At 35.0% G+C, this 21,176-nt stretch overlaps 1 protein-coding gene across 1 annotated transcript in view; it reads left to right on the top strand.

Moving 5' to 3' along the window:
- The window catches only part of LOC143228608 (uncharacterized), a 92,462-nt gene that overhangs the window by 69,730 nt on the left and 1,556 nt on the right, over window positions 1–21,176 (top strand). Inside the window, exons 12-16 of the mRNA XM_076459834.1 lie at window positions 1,005–12,171; window positions 12,689–13,072; window positions 17,718–19,259; window positions 19,670–19,870; window positions 20,546–20,704. Coding sequence (XP_076315949.1) covers window positions 1,005–12,171; window positions 12,689–13,072; window positions 17,718–19,259; window positions 19,670–19,870; window positions 20,546–20,704 — 13,453 coding nt within the window. The remainder of the gene's footprint in view (window positions 1–1,004; window positions 12,172–12,688; window positions 13,073–17,717; window positions 19,260–19,669; window positions 19,871–20,545; window positions 20,705–21,176) is intronic.

Raw genomic sequence — 21,176 nt, 5'->3', positions numbered from 1 at the left:
TCTTTTCTCTTTAAGATAATGGTAAACAAATGTTTTTTAAAGGCCTCTTTATATTCATTGTGTAGAAAGCAAGACTTGTCAGCCAGCCTTAATTGCAAAGAAGTTTTTTGTTTTTGTTTTAATTTTTCTCCCTCTTGGGTATGTTCTGTTTTTTAAAACGTTCCTTTGGTGAATGGATACCGTTTACAGAAGAGTGCCTTTCATTCTGGGATCTTCATATTGGTCTAGTATCTTATGAGGCTGATATACTCCTAGATTCTCTCACAAGTCTAATCCATTGAGTTTTACACTGGCTCTGAATTTTAATCACACACTTCTTAACAACTTAATACATTTGTTGTGGTCTACCTTTACTACCTGTCTGCTAAAAGAGTCTTCCTTATGACACTCTAGTTCCTTTCTCCATTACATCTGGATATTCTGGCTTTTGGTGTTTTGGAGATAAATTTATGCAATTTTTCTATTTTTGTAATTAATTTATTGTAGGTACTTATATTTAAAATACATCTATTAACTTTCCAACAACCTGAAAAAATATGTTATATCATCACAAGTAAAGGGGAGGGAGGGAATCTAGCTTACAGTAGAAAAGTAGAGTTTTGTGCATATCTACCCAATAAATTACATGAAAAGTGGATTAGTGATGAACTATGGGTAACATTTTTCATGGTGTTAAAAACATTCTTAGTTTGAAGAAAAGTGGTTGTTGAAAGTTAAAAAATGTAACTAAAAAAGTAGTTGTTTGAAAGTAATTCTATTTCTATTGATATTCCTCCATTTACACTTGTATTTTAAAAGCAAAAAAAAATAATGTAGCATGTTCTTAAAATCATATTGAATGTACAGTTTATAAACCAAGTTTGTATAGATAGTATTTGAAATTATTTTACGTTTATCTATTTCAAGACACACTTTTTACCAGTTGGGAAAAAACATTTAGAATTTTAGATATTAAATCTCTTTGAATTTAATATAACATACAAGTATTATATATATATTTATAGATATGGTGGAAGAGAGGAAGTTTCAGAAGATGGAGTAAATAATGATGAAAAGGAGTGTAACAAGCTGTTGGAAGCTGATGTTAAATTGGAGCGAAAAAAAAGTAAACAATGGAACAATACCAGCAATTTGGAGAATCAACAGAGTCAATCTCCAACATGTTCCATATTTCACAGTAGTAGCAAAAGTCCTCCTCCCCCTAAAGAAAGGAAATGTTCCAAGGCATGGGAAAAGTTAAATAACCATTTAAAGGGTCTCAGCAGTGAGACCCTGAATTGTCCCAGTACAGATGATTTTTTTAATGAGGGGGTCATGAATTCTGTTAGCAAAGAAACCTATGATGATAAAAAAAACAATAAAATGGACAAAAACAAAAATGAACTCAAAGAATCTCTTGTAACATCCTCCTTGCTACTAACAGAAGTCTCTCACGATTCTGTGGATAGTTTCAGGATTGAAGTTGGACACCATAGAAGAAAGGTACACAGTAATGAGTGTGTGGAAGAAAATTCAGTGAATGATCTCATGGGCCATACAGAAAGAAAGCACAGACTTCTGAGCCATCTTCCTCTCACAAGAGATGTGTCTTCTTTTAAAATTCAGTCTAAAGAAGATGCTGAAAGTAAAGTAGTTAACAATACTGGTTCTTCCACAAGGTGCGAGACACCGGAGACATTCATTTCGTGTAATGAAAGAAACAACTCAGTTGAATGTTTAAAATCTGTTATCATACCTGCAAATGTAAACCCCATAGAAAAACCTTGTAATTCTGAGACTACAAATGTCAGAGACTTAGAGCAAGAACATGTGAATATATTGGAGCTTCTGGAACAAATTCAAGATAAAGAAAAGTCCAGTGACATTGATTGTTCCAAAGCCAATGGGCAGCAATTCAAAATAAAAAAGTCACAAACCAACATCAAAGCAAATGTTTCAGGTACCAGGGAATGCATCAAAATCAGTACCAAAGACTCCCTAGGTGGTGACAATGATGGAAAGTCAAATTTGTGTACAACACCAGAGACAAGTCGTACAAAAATCAGTGAGAGTAATGGGTTATCTGAAATTGTTAAGTTGGTAGGTTCACAATGGCCTGTAGATCCTCGTAGGTGTGTTGAGCATCACAGTGTTTCATCTACCTCTTCTCTTAACATTCTTTATGGTCTTAGGAGACCATTACTGCATCACGTGGATCACACTGTAGACACAGCCACCAAGAAATGTCACGAACTACCCACTACAAATTTTGCTGCTGTTGAAGAAGAGGTTGGTTCTACTGTTGACTCCTCCACCAATACTCTTTTCAAGTATCACTCAAAACTAAAAGAAGATGAAGTTTCATCTTCTAGTGACAGCACTGCAGTTTGCCATTCATCAACAGAGATGATTGACTTAATCAAAACGTTTTCATCTAGACTGCAGTCAGTGTCTGATAACTCAACACTTTTAGCACATCAAACTAAGAAAGAAATGATCCCATTGTCACTTCCTTTGCCCAAGTTTGCTGCTTCTTTACGATCCCCTAAAACATCACCAAATTCATTGACTTCTCCAAAAGCCCCTGCATGTAGTCCCAAAAGTGGGCAGTCTCCATCTTCAGCATTAGGAAGCAAAGTTGTTACTCCTCGTATTCTTCAAGATACAGCCAAGCCAGAACAACTTGATAGTCCAGATCCTTTACGAGAAAATGAGGACAAGTTAAAGATTGAGGGAATAAATACCTTTCTTAGTGTTTCTAGACCAACTGTGAGTAGTACGGATAGCTGTATCGAGGAATCTGTGATACCTGTTTTGCATCTCAAGATCGAAAAAAGTACAGAAAATATTTCAGACTCTGAGTGTTCTCCTATCTCTTCCCCAAACTGCCTTGAAAAAAGAATTAAAGCCCTCGATGAGAGGTTCCCAGCATTATCGGCTTCAACTGTTCACACTGAAGCACCAGCGGAAAGTTTTATAACACCAGTTATAGACTATCAAAAGTATACCATTAAAAAGAGACCCAAGTTTGATTACATGGCTCCTAAGCCATCAGAAATAATGAAGACTCTTCTTGCAAAGTCTAGCATTTTTGACCAGGATTCAAAAAGACTGGAGCACATCAACGAAAAATATGAACCAAAAGAAATAAAATTTGATGACTCTCCAAAAATAAAACCTTTCTTTAGAACAAAAGCTGCTGCAAAAGAATTTTCAAGTCCAATTCAGCCATTAAACAATCTTTCCAATGCTACTGGGCAAAGTTCTCTAAATGTGAATAAGCTACCTGTAACCATCAGTACTGTTACCATCAGTACACATTTACCTTCTCTAACAACATCACCTACTGTGGCTAGTACAGCAACAACTACCACCACATCAGTTAGTCATGATGTAGTAGTTAATCATGACACCCAACCACCTCCATGTCATTTCGTGCATTTTTCACAGTTAACACCAGAGTCAACCAAGACAACCCTACCATCAGATCTTACAAATGTTTGTGAAAATGAACTACCAGAAACTAAACTTAGTAAAGAATACTTCACTGCTTCAGTTTTTGAGGAAAACACTTCAGACTCCTCTAGCCACCTTACTGTGAAAAAAGAACAATCACTCAGTCTCCCTGTTGGTTTTGGCAGATCAACCAGCAGAGAAAACTCACCATCTAATGTAATGAATCACCTCTCTTCTGTAACAGCAGTTGCCACACAAAGAAACTATCTTCTGAACTGTACCAAAAATGAACCAACAGAACTAAGGAATTTTTCTTTTGAAAATAATGAAAGCTCAGTGAAAGGTATTCCAACAAAGCAAGACAATGCATTAGGATGTAAGAACAATGATTATAATATACTGAATGAAGATATCAAGAAAGAGTCTTCTCTATCAAAAGAAACCCAGTCTTTCCATAAAGAATATTTACAATCAGAGCAAAAGGAGCACCATCTCAATCAAAAAGATTTGTGTAGTATCACTGAAAGCATGGAAAAGGAACCAGTGCAGAATAGTTTTGATAAAGAAATAAGCCAAGCAGATGAATTAGGTGGAAATATCAAGAAAACCCCTTCTTGGGAATCGGACTCAAAACAGTTTTCGAAATTCATTGCAGAGACCAAAGCTGAGTATAAAGAGACACCAAATCATCAGTCTGAAACGAAAGATAAAGTCAATGAACCTGAACCAAAGAGACCTAAAATTCAACATATATCTCATACTAAAGACATTGATGGAAACTATGATAAATCTTTGTCACCATATACTTTGTCATGCAAAATGGAGAAAAAGAACAAAAGCTCCAAATCTCAAGAAAAATATAGGTCATTACCTACAAAAGCAGAACCTCAAACACCTGCTCCTAAGAAAGAGGAACTTAAAAGAAAATATGATAGTGGGAAAGTGAAAGATGATGAAAAACACAAGGCAAAGAATAGCAGAGAACGTTCAAAGTCCAGAGGCAAAGTTAGAGGAAACTCTGATGTTAAAGGTTCTGAAAGAAGTTATGGCATAAAGTTAGAAGACACCAATAAAAAAAGAGAGAATGTTGATAAAGTTAAAACAAAAGCAAATAGAAAGCCATCAAGTCATTGTGGGAAAAAGAAATTAGATTCTAAATCAGAAAAATTAATAGTTCAGAAAGAAGAAGCACCTGTTTATTTCTCTATGTATGACAAAGTTAAAGCTCGTTCCAGTCAGAATCAAAGTTTAAAAGATCAAGCAGTTTCAGATACATTGAAAAATAAATTTGGTCAGCTGAAGAGGAGTCGTGCTAAAAAAGACGATAAGATTAGGTCTGTGGACGTGGACAGTGACTCTGATGGTCATAGTTTAATGTCTTCTGACCTAGAATCTAAATCCAAGGTAGCTAAAAAAGGAAAGCAAAGTAAGAAAAGAAAACTTTTTATTGAAACTTCCTCTGATGATGCTTGTTCTCAGGGTGCATTTCACTTTGAAACCAGCAGAGGTACAAAATTTACAGGAAATAGTAGTGATCTCTTCTCAGAGTCAGATGAAGGAACATATAAAGATACCAGCTCTTCAAAAGTTATACCAGCATTAAAGAGAAAGAAGACAAAAAATAATAATTCTAACATAGGAACTTCAGTTTTCCAAAATGAACAACCTCTAAGTTATTTCTTCATGAAAGATAAAAAAAACAAACCTAAATCAAAACAAAATCTTCCAAAATCTTTGAAATCTAAAGTTGTTAAATCTGAATTTGAAACTTCAGATGATGATAGGTTAATGAAGCCAAAGTCCAAAAACGGAGATTGCAAAAAGAAGAAAAAGAAAAAAGATAATATTGTTGAAATGAACTCAGAGTCAGAATTTTCTGACAGTCGGTTTTCTTATTTTATGGCAAAAGAAAAAGTAAAATATAATGAAGTTGTAAGTACCTTTAAAGAATCAAAACTTGACTTGGAAAACTCTGACAAAGAGGTATTCTATCCTGATTCCAAAGAGAAAAATAAAACAAATATATATGCAAAAGATCCAGAATCACATTCTGATTCAGATTTCTCTATTAGTGATATATCTCATTTTCTACAGAAGGTTAAAACAAAAGAAAACAGTAAGAAACAGTGTCATGAGCTAAAGTCTGATTCAGATTTTTCAGACACTTCTACAGGATTTCCTGATCAAAAGCACACAGAAAAAAATAAAGGGAAGCTGAAAAATGAACGTATTTCTGAGAAGGAACCTCCATCTTTTATTGTTGTGGAACAGAAATTGGATTCAAAGGTAGCAAAGAAAGAAAATAGTAATTCTAAGAAAGACAGTAAATCTGCAAATGATGGTCAAAACAACAAACAGAAGATATCATCAAAAAAAAAGAAGAAATGTCTAAAATCATTTAAAGCGAAAGAGAAGAAAGTCACTTTAGTAAAAGAAACTTGGGAGGAAACTAAATATTTAGCTGATAATTTGAAAGAAAGTATTTTTACTATCTCCAAACCTGATGCCATAAATAAATATGCAGGTACCCCAAATGAATACACAGAATTTCCACCTCGATTGAGACCAAAAATATCTTCAGACGGCAAAATAAAATCAGACTATAATCATCGTGGTCAATTAACTAATAAACTGATTGAACAAAACAATGTGAAATTAAATGAAAGAGGAACCAAAAATATCTATAGAGATAAAAATAGCCATAATTCTATGAAGCTGGATTTGAAAGACAAAACTCTTGAGGAAGAAGATCTTGGGCCTCCTCTCTTACTGGAAAATGTTGATTTTGAACACAGAGAAATTGGAAATGAATATAAAGTTGCTGAAGGAAACTCAAAAATTGCAGTCCAAACAAATAAATCTTCTAAAGACAAGACTGTAGCTGAGTTGGAAATTTCCTCCTTTACTTCAACTGGAAATGAAAGTGGCGTGAAGAAAAAAAAACATTCCAAAACAAAATCATCAGGTGAAGAAAGACATGCTTCATCAAAAGGTGAAAAACACAAGAAAAAAAATAAGAAGCAGGCTAAAGAGAGGAAAAAGAAACTAAATAAGGATGGATCTAAAGATCAAGAAGCATCTTTAAATGATAAAAACCAATTATCTCAAGCAGAAAACTTACAGTTAGTAGATGAAGACAGTAGGTTATCAGAAGATGTGAAAATAGATGAGGAAATTGTGGAGGAAGCTAGAAAATTAGAAAAAGTATTGCTTGCAGGTTCTCCTACTGACTCAGAGGGAACGTACTGTTTTGGGGAAAGTAATGGGTATTATAGACAAGACGATAAACGTGAGGAACGAAGAAAATATGAGGAAGAAGCTGAGAAAGAAACCCAGAGATTAGAACAAGAACTGTTCTCTGATGCATGGCACGTGAAGGCTAATAAACCATTTGCAGATGAATGTCTTCATCCTGTGAACATGAGTGATAATTCTGTCAGTGGTTCTAAATTATCTAATGGTAAAACTTTGAAAGATCAAGATTGTTATACTGCTATAGAAATTAATCCTTCTTCCCCGAGATATCCAGAAACTTCACCTTTTCTTTTGCAATGTCCAGAGCAGGCACATTTCAAACTTTTAAAGATTGGCGTTTCGGAGGAACTAGACAAACAACAGAAAATTGAAGATGACCTTGCAGTGTCTGCTCTCTTGCAAGCTATGAATGAAGACGAACTTCCAGCTCATGAACATCAGAAAGAAACAGATTTTTTAGACTCTCTCCTTCAGCCCCACCCTGAAGAACATACTTTCAGTTACCTTTTCCAAAACTCCAATTCAGGTGTTCCTGTTCGAAGCTCAGAACCCAAATTAAAAAACTCAGAAATAAAAGGTGATAATGATTCTCAACTTTTTGCCCAACAAATTAGTCCAGTTTTACAAGAACTGGCATCCTTAAATGATTCAGGTTTGCACCTCACTACCAGAATTTGTGAGGAAAAGCCTTCAGTAGTTGAGAGTGAGGAGAAAATTGAACCAAAAGCTAAAATTACACCAGAAAATGAAAGCACTGAGAAAAGCAAGTTAGTCGTAAAACATAATAATTGTCAAACAGCAAATAAGGATGACAAGCTTTTACTGAATGAGAATTCTCTCTTAGCAGAAAGCAGCCCTGAATTACTTAGTACAAAAGTTCCTGAAGCATCTGTTGAATCTTTATGTGGATATTTTGAAAACTCCTTTCAGAAATGTGAATCAAATGACAGAGACTCTAAGATCAACCTGCAGTCATCTACTCTACAAGTTCAAGAAACAAAATCACATTTTCAAGACACTGATAAGTTTGAAGTTATAGAAACATTCAAAACTCTTAATCAAGAAACTGAGCATCTAGAATCAAGTGACAGAGACTCTGAAGTCAAATTGCAGTCATCTATTCCACATGCTGAAGAAACAAAGTCATATGTTGAAGACACTGATGAATTTGAAATTATAGAAACATCACAAATTTCAGTGCATCCAGAATCAAGCAACAGAGGTTCTAGAATCAACTTACAGTCATCTATTCTCCATGCTAAAGAAACAAAGTCACATATTCGAGGCACTGATAACTTTGAAGGTGTAGAAACATCCAAAATTTCTGATCAAGAATCTATGCATCCAGAATCAAACCACAGAGGTTCTGGAGTCAACTTAAAGTCATCTCTTCCACTAGTTGAAAATACTGATAAATCTGAAGTTATAGAAACATCCATAATTTCTAATCAAGAACCTATGCATCCAGAATCAAAGAAGAGAGACTCTGTAATCAACCTGCAGTCATCTCTTCCACAGGTTAGAGAATCAAAGCCACAAGTTGAAAATAGTGATGTGTCTGAAGTTGTAAAAACATCCATAATTTCTAATCAAGAATTTATGCATCCAGAATCAAATAAGAGAGACTCTGTAATCAACCTGCAGTCATCTCTTCCACAGGTTAGAGAATCAAAGCCACAAGTCGAAGATAGTGATGTGTCTGAAGTTATAGAAACATCCATAATTTCTAATCAAGAATTTATGGATCCAGAATTAAAGAACAGAGACTCTGAAATCAACCTGCAGTCTTCTATTGAACAAGCTACAGAAATAAAGTCACACATTCAAGACCATGATAAATCCAAAGTTATAGAAACATCCAAAATATCTTATCAAAAACTTACATGTCCAGAATTAGATAATAGGCATTCTAAAATAAACATTCAACCATCTTATCTGCAAGCTAAAGAAACAAAGTCACATGCTAAAGACACTGAGAAGTCTGATTCTGTGAGAACGTCCAACATTTCCAATCAAAAGCATGTGTATCCAGGACCATGGCAATCATTAGAATTTATTAATGAGGGTGATCACAAGTCATCTTTATTTTTAGAAGCAGAAAACGCTTTGGAAACTGAGCTTAAAACAGCACTACATAGAAAGAAAAAAGAGAAAACACAAATTAAACACGTGTATAAAACTGATGTTGAAAAAACTTCCCGGTCCTTTAGTGAAGTGGTGGTTAAAGAAAATCAAAATGTTACATGTTCTCAGTTAGACTTACTCAAGCATGTGGAAATATTTCCTTCTTATAAAGACTATAATTGTATACCATCCTGCATTAGTGATAAAAAAGATTTTAAAATACACAATCCAGAGAAATTGGTGGAAAAATCCACGTATAAAAAAGATCTGCTAAAATCAGATCAATCAGAAATGCATGAAAGTATCTGTCCAGTATCTCAACAGGCTGATGTTCTAAAAAATGAAGTCAAAGATAATGGTAGTATAGGTCATGCTTATGCTGATGGCCAAAATGACAGTAAAGAATGCAAGTCTGTAAAGTCCACAGAAAAAGAAACTAACACTCTGCAACGGGGCTACTTAGAGACAAAAGAGAAAGATGTCATAATAAAACCAGTGCTCTCTTTAACTGAGGACAAAATTGCAACTGAAAATGATTTATTCTCTGGGTCAAAGATTCCTGCGGAAGCAGATTTGGTGATAAACTACTTACACTCCGAATATACCGAGCATGAGAGTCAAGGAGCTGAACATCAGACAAACCATGTATTAACTGAAAGACAAGAGACTACAACTGAAGAAGATGATAGTGAAATTCCTTTTGAGGAATGTTTGAGTAGTACAGTAGATTCAAAACACAGGAAACCATTGAAAAGACTGAAAAGAGGCAAACGATTTAAGAGAAGAAAATATTCAGAATCTTCATTATTTTTACCAAAATATGAGATGGAAAAAGCCAAACAAGTGTCACCTTCTATCACAACCAGATTGTTGGGATGTCGGGAATCACTGTCATCAGTGGATAAGATTAAAAGAACTGTGATCTCAGACTCCAAAGAACCATTTGAATTTGTTAATGAACCAGTTCAACCTTTGGTTGATATTGAACGTTCTATAAATGAGCCACAGTTTAAGTCATCTGCTCAGGATGTAAACAGAATTTCAACCAGTGAGAATGAAGGTTTGATGGTTAATTCTGAAGTCGGTAATAAAAATATTCAATGTACTACCAAACCAAATCCAAGCTACTGGCAAGAACACAGCTCTGATTCTGCTACTCAAGAAAAGAGTCACGAAATAATTAAAAAGCAACCAGAAATTATTCAAATGGAAACATTAGGTGAAATTGTTAAACATGATGAACCTAAGAAAAGGAAGGGACAAAGAAAAAGGGGTTCTACAGATCTTCAGCCTCCTTTACCTCCTCATATTTCATCTTTTTTGAACTCAGAAAAACTTGAGACAAAATGTGGGGAGTTAGAAAACAAAGACAGTAAACCCAAGGAACCCAGGCTCCTTTTGTCTCTTTCAACTTCAGAAAAATCATCAGACCAGAAGTCACAAAGGGTAGATAGCAATGCTTATGATGTGTTTGAATTCAGGGATTCTGAAGATGAAGAAATAGCATTTGAAAAAGATATTCAGTGTAGTTTCAAGGAAAGGATGCAAGAGCACAAATGCCATGAAAATGAGAAAGAAAAGAAATCTGATAATATTAAACAAAAGGCACCCCATCTTGAAGACAAAGATATGAGTGGTAAAGAGTATGTAACTGAGCTCGCTCATCATGGTAAAATTGCCATCACCATTCGTTTGCACCAGAAAGAAGGACATGATGGAAGCTCTTCTGGCACTGCTGAGGTTCTCAAGACTTCTCAAAATGTATGTGTGGAGGAAACAAAATCTCGTCCCAACACTGGAAAGCAGAAAGAAATGTCGCCATCACTAACATCAGATGCATTTCTTACAGGTCCATGTAAATCTACTAGAAAAGCAGTTCAGCTTCAGTCACAAAGTTCCAAAACATCTGTGGATGAGGTAATTGAAGATGTGATTAAAGGTCATTTTGAAGGTGCAGAATTATTTGAAGAGACTACAGAAATCACAGGTGTCAGTCAAAGATTAACTCGTAGAACTCATGGTCATCATTGTAGTGCAGAAGTTCTTCCCAGAATAGAAGAGATGCAAGAAGAGAATCCTACAGCTAAATCTGAACCAGTGTCTACCATTTCTGATAGCTTTGTGAAGGACCAGCCAACAGGATCACTAAAGACACCTGTTTCAGAGGGTATCATCTCAAACCTGATGGATTTCTCGGGCAGTAGCTCAGAATTTGAAACATCCAAGCCAGAAACCAAAACACTTCTTCGATCCTATCGCATTACAAGGTCAACATCCAAACTTGAGTCTAGTCATGAAACAGGTGTATCACCTCAGAGTTTATCTGAACATTTAGTAGAACAAACTGTTAAACAGTCAGATAGTGAGGCATTATTTCCTTCAGAAGTTTCCTGTGAAAATGAAAGTTCTTTAACTGCACTTCCTGTCTTAAAGGTTGAATCTGTGAAACATGTTAAAATATTAGAAAATAAAAGAGAAAACACTTCTTCACTCCTCCCAAAAGAAGATGAGATTAATTCTCTGTCAAGTCCAACTGTTCTCATTGATCCAGTCACTGGGTTTCTTACACCAGTCAACAAGAAAGAAGAGCCCACTGGTGTTATTAGGGAGACTTCTGATGTGTATGATAAATCCATTAGCAAACCTTTAGTTTTGAGTGTGACCACTATTAATTCACAGTTAACCACTACTAGCACAACAGCAGGATTAACCAATTCTTTAGAACATTCACACCTCATCAAATGTACACCTGGACAAGCAAAGCCCCACACATCAATTTCACTCTCTGGTGTGATAGAACCCAAAAACCTGAAATCAGAAAAGTCTTTATCTTCTACCCTTGCACCAGTCATTGTCCAACAAACTCAAGAAACAACTGCAAAAATTCCAGTGTCCACTACAGTAAGTAAACCACAGTCATCAGAGTTTGCATCAGTTGAAAGTATGACTGCAAAACATACCACAGTTGTTTCCTCAGCAGTGTTGGAAACCACACCTAATTTGGTTCAGCCTTGCATTACAGTTACAGGTTCATTTACTACTACAACAATTGTGTCTTCTCAGCATGGTGATATGATCTCCTCTTCAACTTTAGCAAGAAACGACCTCGCTGTAGGACAGCCATTTGTTCAGATAGCTCAACCTATGCTTGGTTTACCAAACACTTGCTCTTCATTGTATACATCTCCTATACATGTCACCTCATCTCAAAGTCATAGGACATCCAAGTCATCAACAACAGCAACTGTGCACAGTTCACAAGCATCTCTAACTAGCCATCAGTCTGTACTCAAAACTAAAGCACCAACAGCACATCACCATGTAGATAACCCTGTCAAAGAAGATTGCCAAACTGAAGTGAGTTAATTTCTGTTTGACTGAAGTAACAAGTGTAGAACTGTATGCCTGTAAGGCATGGAAAGATTGTAACCTCTGTCAGACCCACACTTGTACATAGCACTATACAATGTTTGATATTAAAATAAAGTAATAGAAATTGTCTAATATCAAACAGACTACATTTTTAACTGATCATTCAGAATAAGTGAACTTTATTTAAAGTCTGCAATTATTTGTCTTACTAAATTTTTTTTATTCTTTTAGCATGTAAACAAACTATACTGGTTTGAGTGTAGGAGAAATTTCTAAAATGTCCTGATTATTTGTTGGTATTTTATATTTATAAGATATATAAGTTAATTGCATATTTTTTTAAAAATCAAAATAATTTAACTTTTTTTTCAATCTATACATTTCTCTTACAAAAGCTGTTTCCTATTGTTACAGGCTTGTTGCTTTCATCAGTGTTTATATAGTGTTATATTTTTCAAGGTTGATATAAGGTAAGTTTTTGTGTTATGTGTTTCTTTTCTAGGGAAGTGTAAAAAGTGAAGTTGGAGGAGAGAAGTCTGATTCACTTGTCAGAACTAGCACATGCATTACAACAACCAGCACTGTCTATTTCCAGCCTCTAGTAAGTGTAAAACAAGAGTCAGTGTACCATGGAACTGTGCTGCCTAAGTTCAGTCAAACTCCTTCTGTAGTAACATCTAGGATTGTTCAAGAAATGGCTTCAAACACCCCACTCCTACAGACTTCTGTCACAGAAGAAATGAGCCGACACCCCATTTCATCTCCAGGCAGTAAGGAGTTATCTGTAGCAACAAGTTCAGAAAATAAAGAATACCCTTGTCCTCCTAAACACAGTCCCGGTTACTTCCACCAACCTGGTATTCCAGTGGGTTATGAAACATCAGTGGTTAGTTTTTATAAATTGTTTTTCTTTGTATTCCTGTTATTCTTAACCTAAAATCTGAGCTGTTTCCACCATGGCACTACTACTGTAGGAAATTTAAAACTAAAAAAAAACAACTCATTATTGTATAAAAAACAGTCAGGTCATTCCATGTCAAATCATCCAGATTTTGGAAAATTTTCCAGGTGACCCCCTCAGAATGTGCTCATCTACCCATGTAATGAAAAATTGCCAAAGATTAGATCAATATCCTTAATAGTTTCTGATTTACAGCCCTGTAAAATGTAGTTAATTTTGTTTTAAATTTGGCGAATTCATTGTCGGGCAACTTTGGCTGCTTAAAGCTGCAAGAATAATGGTAGTAGAAGGCTGAAATATTGCTACACTGACTGAATGAATCTCACAGAATTCAAAAATGGTCTCAAACCAAGTTTATCTCTCTTAGAATTTTCATAGTGAGGCTGTCAGTGATGACGAGAAACCCACTTGTTGAGAAATTTATATGCAAAAGCGGCTCGTTTGGGCTGAAAAACACTTTTACATAGAAGAAGCGAACAACGTTTGACCTTCTTGGTCATCGTCAGGTTCACAAAGAAAGAGGTAACTGACGGAAGCTGACCACATGTTTGAAAGGGGTTGTGTAACTGTGTGTCGTAATGTAGAGGCGGTATTAGATGTTTGAATATATAATTTTATTTATTTTATTATATTAATATAGGTATAAAGGCGTTCCTTTATATTGGTTTATTTTGGGTTTAAGTTGTTGTATAAGTAAGGCTTCTTTAATTTTGCGTTTGTTTATGTTTGTTTCTTTATTTAGTATTTGAGTGTTTTCTATGGTTATGTTGTGTTTATTTGACTTGCAGTGTTAGCGTGTGAAGGTGACTTTTATGTTCTTTGAATCTGGTTTCCATTTTCTACTTGTTTCTCAATATAGAAGCCGTGGCAGTTATTACATTGTATTTTATAAATAATGTTGGTGTGGTGTTTGTCAGTGTAGTTTTACATAGTATAGACCTCAGTTTTGTGCGGGTTTTGAATAAATTTGGTATTAATTGGAATGTCATATTTTGTTACTAATTTTTGCCAAATGTTGGTTATTTGTTTGCTGATGTCAGGGATATATGGTATACAGCAGTATATGGTTTTGTGGTTTTTTGCAAAATCAACCAACTAAAGTAAATACAGCTCACAAATCAAAAAACCACGAAACCATATACTGCTGTATACCATATATCCCTGACATCAGCAAACAAATAACCAACATTTGGCAAAATTAGTAACAAAATATGACATTCAATTAATACCAAATTTATTAAAAACCGCACAAAACTGAGGTCTATACTATGTAAAAAACTACACTGACAAACACCACACCAACATTATTTATAAAATACAATGTAATAACTGCCACGGCTTCTATGTTGGAGAAACAAGTAGAAAAATGGAAACCAGATTCAAAGAACATAACAAGTCACCTTCACACGTTTTCGAACACTGCAAGTCAAATAAACACAACATAACCATAGAAAACACTCAAATACTAAATAAAGAAACAAACATAAACAAACGCAAAATTAAAGAAGCCTTACTTATACAACAACTTAAACCCAAAATAAACCAATATAAAGGAACATGCTTTATACCTATATTAATATAATAAAATAAATAAAATTATATATTCAAACATCTAATACCGCTCTACATTCACGACACACAGTTACACAACCCCTTTCAAACATGTGGTCAGCTTCGGTCAGTTACCTCTTTCTTTGTGAACCTGACGATGACCGAAGAAGGTCGAAACGTTGTTAAGCTCTCTATGTAAAGTGTTTTCTCAGCCCAAATGAGCGGTTTTTGCATATAAATAGTGAGGCTGTAAAATCACCTGAAAACCCAAAATTGTAAAAAGCATTGGTTTATTTAATAAGCCATATCTCTAAGACCCAATATGATACAAAGCTGAATTTTGTTTTCAAATATCCTATAATATATCAGTTGATAAATCAGCAGTTGTTGTAATTAAAAGTCTGTTAGATCTCCTGTAAAAAATGTAGTTGCATGCAACTTTTCATGATTTAGCTAAAAATAGCCCTACTTCAGGCCACAGTTTGACCATGTCACCAGTTATTCAGTCTTTTCAGAGTTTACTATATATTCTTGTATCTCTAAATATGATCTACAAAAAAAATCAAGATGGTGTTCAACCTACTTTTTGAGTTATAATTTTTTAAAGTATCCCTTGACCATGCGTTGTTTACTTGACAAACAAAAACTTTAATTCAGGTGTGTCACTGTGTGCAGATATATCCATACAATTTTGAAAAAAAGTATGAATCCCATTGAAATATTCTAATCAGCCTTTACCATATATTCTTACATCTCTGAACATGATCTTCAAAAAAATCAAGGTTGTGAAAAATAATAAATTAACAGGCAGCCTAAATAAAATAATTGATTTATTTGAATTACATATTTATATTAAAAAAAAAGGTTGTTTGGGAATGTTGAGATCTTATTTCTACAGTCAGTGTAGGAAACCATGGTCCTATTGATTGTTTCAGTTTTACTCAATGTTTTACACAATACTTAACTTCTGGTAAAAACTTTCACTTCAACTGAATATATAAATACAAGAAAGCTCAATGGGAAAAAGTACCAGAAGTATTTGCCTATTCCTCAGCAAGCTGATATTAGTTTAACTTCAGGTAAACAATACATCTGCAATATTTATTTAATTAATTATCATATACTGCATGACCAGTGACTTTTTTTCTTACATCGTCCTGAAACATTAGAAATTTGTCCAAACACATTTGGTTACATTGCACAAGAATGGCTAGATTCTTTTAATAATTGAAGAAATCTTGATGATGACATAATCATAATTTATTGCACAATAATGGATCAGTATAAAAGCCAGTGACGTAATCTCAGGGGTCATCAGACCATTATGACCACTGAGATGGAGGGTATGCATCATTTACCTGAGTGCAGTATAGGAACTCATTTAGCTGATTCATGTCACTTAGAGAAGTATTGCCATAAAACTGGACCATATATTTGCATTGCCATGTGATCTAACTAGTTATACCAATAAACTTGTTCAGAAATGAATTAATTCTTTCTTGTTTCTTACAACTTCATTATTTAACATTGTGAAAGGCTGGTTAGAATATTTCTGTGGGATTCATAAAGTTCTGACAGGTATTTTTCAAAATTGTATGGATATATTTGCACACAGTAACACACCTGAATTGAAGTTGTTTTTTCAAGTAAACAACGTATGGTCAGAGGATACTTTAAAAAATTATAACTCAAAACGTAGGTTGAACACCATCCTGATTTTTTTTGTCGATCATATTTAGAGATGTAAGAATATATGGTAAAACTCTGAAAAGGCTGAACAACTGGTGATATGATCAAACTGTGGCCTGAAGTAGTGCTATTTTTTAGTTAATTCATAAACAGTTGCATGCAACTACAACTACATTTTCTTACTGGAGATCTAATAGACTATTAATTACAACAATTGCTGATTTATCAACTGATATGTTATAGGATATTTGAAAACAAAATTCAGCTTTGTATCATATTGGGTCTTAGAGATATGGCTTATTAAATAAACCAATGTTTTTTTACAATTTTGGGTTTTCAGGTGATTTTACAGACTCACTATGAAAATCCTCAGAGAGATAAACTTGGTTGGAGACCATTTTTGAATTCTGTGGGACTAATTCAGTCAGTGTAGCAAATTTCAGCCTTCTACCACCATTACTCTTGCAGCTTTAAGCAGCCAAATGTGCCCGAAAATGAATTTGCCAAAAATAAAACAAAATTAATTAAATTTTACAGGGCTGTAAATCAAAAACTATTAGAGATATTGATCTAATCTTTGGCAATTTGTCATTATTTGGGTAGATGAGCGCATGTGAATTGTTTCAAGGCATTCTGTGGGGGTTACCTGCAGCCCCCTGGATGATTTGACATGGAATGACCCAGTCTCAATATATTTTGGGTAAAGGACTTGCATCTAAGCATTATTTGGAATGACATTATTTAATTATTTTAGGTATTTAATGTATTTTTTATTTCATTATTGTTATTACCATAAGCCAAGAGGTTTTGAGCAACTGACAACACAGGTTGTAAGATTCCTCTTTTTCACCATGAGCTGAATTTTGATTAGATTCTCATTTGACACAGCATAGCTTGATAATACACTGTCCGTTCCTGAACCAGTCCGTCATTGTGTTTTGAATATTTAGCAAACATTCCAGACACTTCTTCACTTCCATTATTTTGTAGTTTTAGAAAGTATATAGAAATGTCTTCTGTCGTTGCCTATCAATCCTCTTAAAGAGGGTCAAAAGCAGTCTTTGGTATGAAAAAAAAGACTTAATACAAGATACCCAGATGATATAAACCCTCATTTTATCAAAGAACCTTTTTTTTTTTGTACTTAGCTTTGTTGGTGTTTTCATTTTTGTGCAGTTTTAATGAACTTTGATTATTTTCTCTGGTATAGTTTTGAAGAAGAATAAATACTAATGTATTATTTTAATATTTTTGGTATATTTCATATTTTACTAGTGTGTTGCTTTTCACAACAGCACAATTTGGCTGAAAGTATACTACTATTTTATAGCATCCAGGTACAACGGTAATGATATCAACTTCTAGTGGAGGAGTAATTGCTGAGCTTTTGCAGAATCCACATCTGATAAAACAAAGAAAGGAGCACTTAGCAGCTCAGCATTCTGTTAGTGCACCAAGTAGTAAGATTTCAGAAAGGATGAGCAATCAGATTGGACGCTCTCCTGGTCCTTGTGGTGGACCTTTGCATGCAGACATTGCTGTTCGTGTGGGTAATCCAACCCCACCTCACACCCCGACTCCACCAGTAACATCGTCCCATTCTTTGCAAGCACAAGAATTCCATTCAGCACACGTACCACAAGGGTTCCATCTTCGTCACCCAAACCAGCCTCCTCTAATAATGGCTCCCCCTCATCCCCATGTGAATATACACCCATCTGATCTTCCTGCCTACATTCACATGTATGCTGCCTCTCATCCTCATTATACAGCTTTACTCCCAGAAGTACGAGCACAGGCTAGAGCTGCTGTTGCTATGGGCATGACGCCACAGTTTGGTTTCTCTCCAATTCCTGTCCCAGCTGGATTTAGACAACCAGTAGATTCTCTCATGGTACATGCTGTTATGTCAGAAAGCAAGGTAAAACAGGGGAAAGATGATAAGTTGTCTGCCTACAAGGCAATTAAATTGAAACAAGATATAACAGAACTAAAGGTTCTAGAAAACAATAAAAAACATCAACCTCGCAATTCAGTTGAGGTTACTAAACAGCACATCATTACATCAACCATTCCTGGACTTCAGTCTTCTGGGCACCACGAACAAATAGTTCATCAACTAAGTCCTCATATATCAATATCAAACCATGAAAGAAACACAGACTCCCCCGTATCTGGTCAGCTAAGGCATCCACCAGCTCACCTGTCTGGATCTAGAGTAGAAGAACTTATACCACCAGAAGTTTCTTCTAGATTGATACAGCCCTTCAAATCTGAGGCAGAGAAAGAAATTAAACCACCTGCTGCTCACCAGAACCTACCCTCCACAATTCCTTATCATACATTGAAAATCAGAGGTATATCTGAGAAGTCAGCCTCTGCCATTGGAGCTGCTACTTCTGGACATCTTGAAGGTCGGCCAGTTCAAGATCGAGCACACTCTGCTGGTGCCCTATCACTTACAAGAGATGTACTTTCTTGCCCACAAAAACAACTGGTCTCTCACCCAAATACTGACTCCCAAAACAAGACTCCAGTCTCTTTAAGACATTATACTCAACAAGGACCATCTGTTTCCCCCAAATCTCTCAGCCTTAGTACTACTGTATCTTCACTATCAGTAACAAGTGGTATCTCAGCTTTGACCCCAAGAAGTACAGTTTTATCTCCACGGCCTCCATCAGTTTCCTCTTGTGGCGGAGAGAATGTCAGTTTGAGACAGACAAGTATTCAGCTGATGCCACAGACAGGGTCAGAGGCTCCTGTTTCAGCACATGCTATGTCCCATGTTACAGGGGTGCCTCGGATACACCTAGAAACACCACCTCATGATACTCAAGTGCCTTCACAGGGAGATTCCCTTCTTTTGCAGGTATGGTTGTTTTTAAAATACTGGTTCACTTTCAGTTATGATTATTGAGACTTCAAAAGACTCATAACTACTTTTATGCCCTAAAACTAGATTGCACATGAATCACCATAAGCCAATGTTGAGTTAACGTTTTGCTTGTTTCTTCAGTTTAATGGTTTTTATTCTGGGTATATTTTCTGAAATTATGCATACCCTATTGCACTACATTTTAAATGTTCCCATTCATGTTTTTTTTTACATTCACATACTGGTGTTACTTATTAGGGAACAAAAGTTTTGATGTTAGACATTGCTGTTTTGAATTTTTAAAAAGGTGTGAATTTCCATTTAACTTGGTTAAAAACAAGTAATTTTTTTTCAAAACTTAACTTTTGAATGTTTGGAGTTACATAACTATTTCACCATCTCAGAGGTATCCAGTGATGTGGCAAGGATTGCTAGCTTTAAAGAATGACCAAGCTGCTGTACAAATGCACTTTGTCTCAGGAAACCCTCTCATTGCACAAGCATCTTTGCCCATTATGACAGAAGGGGGTACTCCTCCAGTAAGAATTGCCCAGAGGATGAGATTAGAACAGAACCAGTTGGAAGGAGTTGCTAGGAAGATGCAAGTATGTTCTTCTGCTAATATTTTTTGGGGACTTCTTGATAATAATTAATGTGTCACACACAAATATAAATGCATATAGTGCTAAGTACTAGTATATTAGAAACATTTTCCTAAATTTTCTCTAAAGTAAATGCATTTTTGTTTTCTTTCTACACTTGGGGATGTTTATAAGTCATTAGTATAAAAGAAAATGGATTTGTGATTGTAGTCTATTAGTCCTATCAATTTAAGGGTTAGCCAAAATTTTTGGATGTAAAGCACATTCAGTGGAAGGAATTTAAATTTGCAACCCTCAGATTTGAAGTAAAGTGCCTTAATTGCTAGGCTCCACTACATTTATAACATAAGAAATTAAAAACTCTAGTTTTAGTAGTTTAGCAAAGGAATTTACCTCAATGGCATGATAATGACATAAGAGTTTAATATATAGTTCTGAATAAATGACATTTCAATTAGCAACTGAAATAAACATAATTTCAGTTAAAACTTTTGTAATCAGATTGATCTTATCACCTGTGGTGATGAGCAGGAATCTTTAGCAGTAATACACAACAGTAGGACCATGATATACTCCTTGATTGAAACTGGTAAAGAAGGCTACATTGAAAAATTATAAACAGATAAAGATACATCAGTTTTGCACTGAAATTAACTTTATTACATTTCTTTTTACCAGATGTTAGAAGAACATTGCATACTTTTGGCCTTGCCATGTGGCAGAGATCACATGGATGTCCTCCAGCAGTCCAACAATCTTCGCAATGGCTTCATCAGTTACCTCCAACTCAAACAGGCTGCTGGTATCGTTAATGCTGCAGCTCCAGGCTTCCAGCAGGTAACTACATTTAGACTTGCAGTCAATAATTTTACACTGAGTTTCTTACATACAGTATTGAAGTACATGACCTGTAGCTTTCATGGTTTTAAATATTTCAGTGGAACAGAGGTAAGATGACTGACTTGCATTGCTAACATCCAGGGTTAATTCCCTACAGTGGACATAGCAGATATTCCAGTGTGACTTTTGTTCCAAAAACAAACATTTGATTTTATTAGTTTTTCTGTTAATGCCATCAACTTATACCTTTAGTTAGAAAAAAGAATAATTGATTCATCTTTTGTTGCTCTACAGTGGTTATTTCTTATGATACTTTCAAAGTACTTTTTTTTTCACATAACATCTTGCAGAGTTAGGCCTCTTTCTCTGTTGGTGGAATTTCTCTTATTTGAAAAAATTCACTCTCCTATTATTAAACACTGTTTTATATATACATGTATAGGTCATAAATGACCAATTTTACTTTTGA

Source organism: Tachypleus tridentatus, chromosome 10, assembly GCF_004210375.1.
Source record: "Tachypleus tridentatus isolate NWPU-2018 chromosome 10, ASM421037v1, whole genome shotgun sequence".
In the NCBI taxonomy this organism is placed as follows: Eukaryota; Metazoa; Arthropoda; class Merostomata; order Xiphosura; family Limulidae; genus Tachypleus; species Tachypleus tridentatus.
This window is presented reverse-complemented; position numbering and strand designations above follow the sequence as displayed.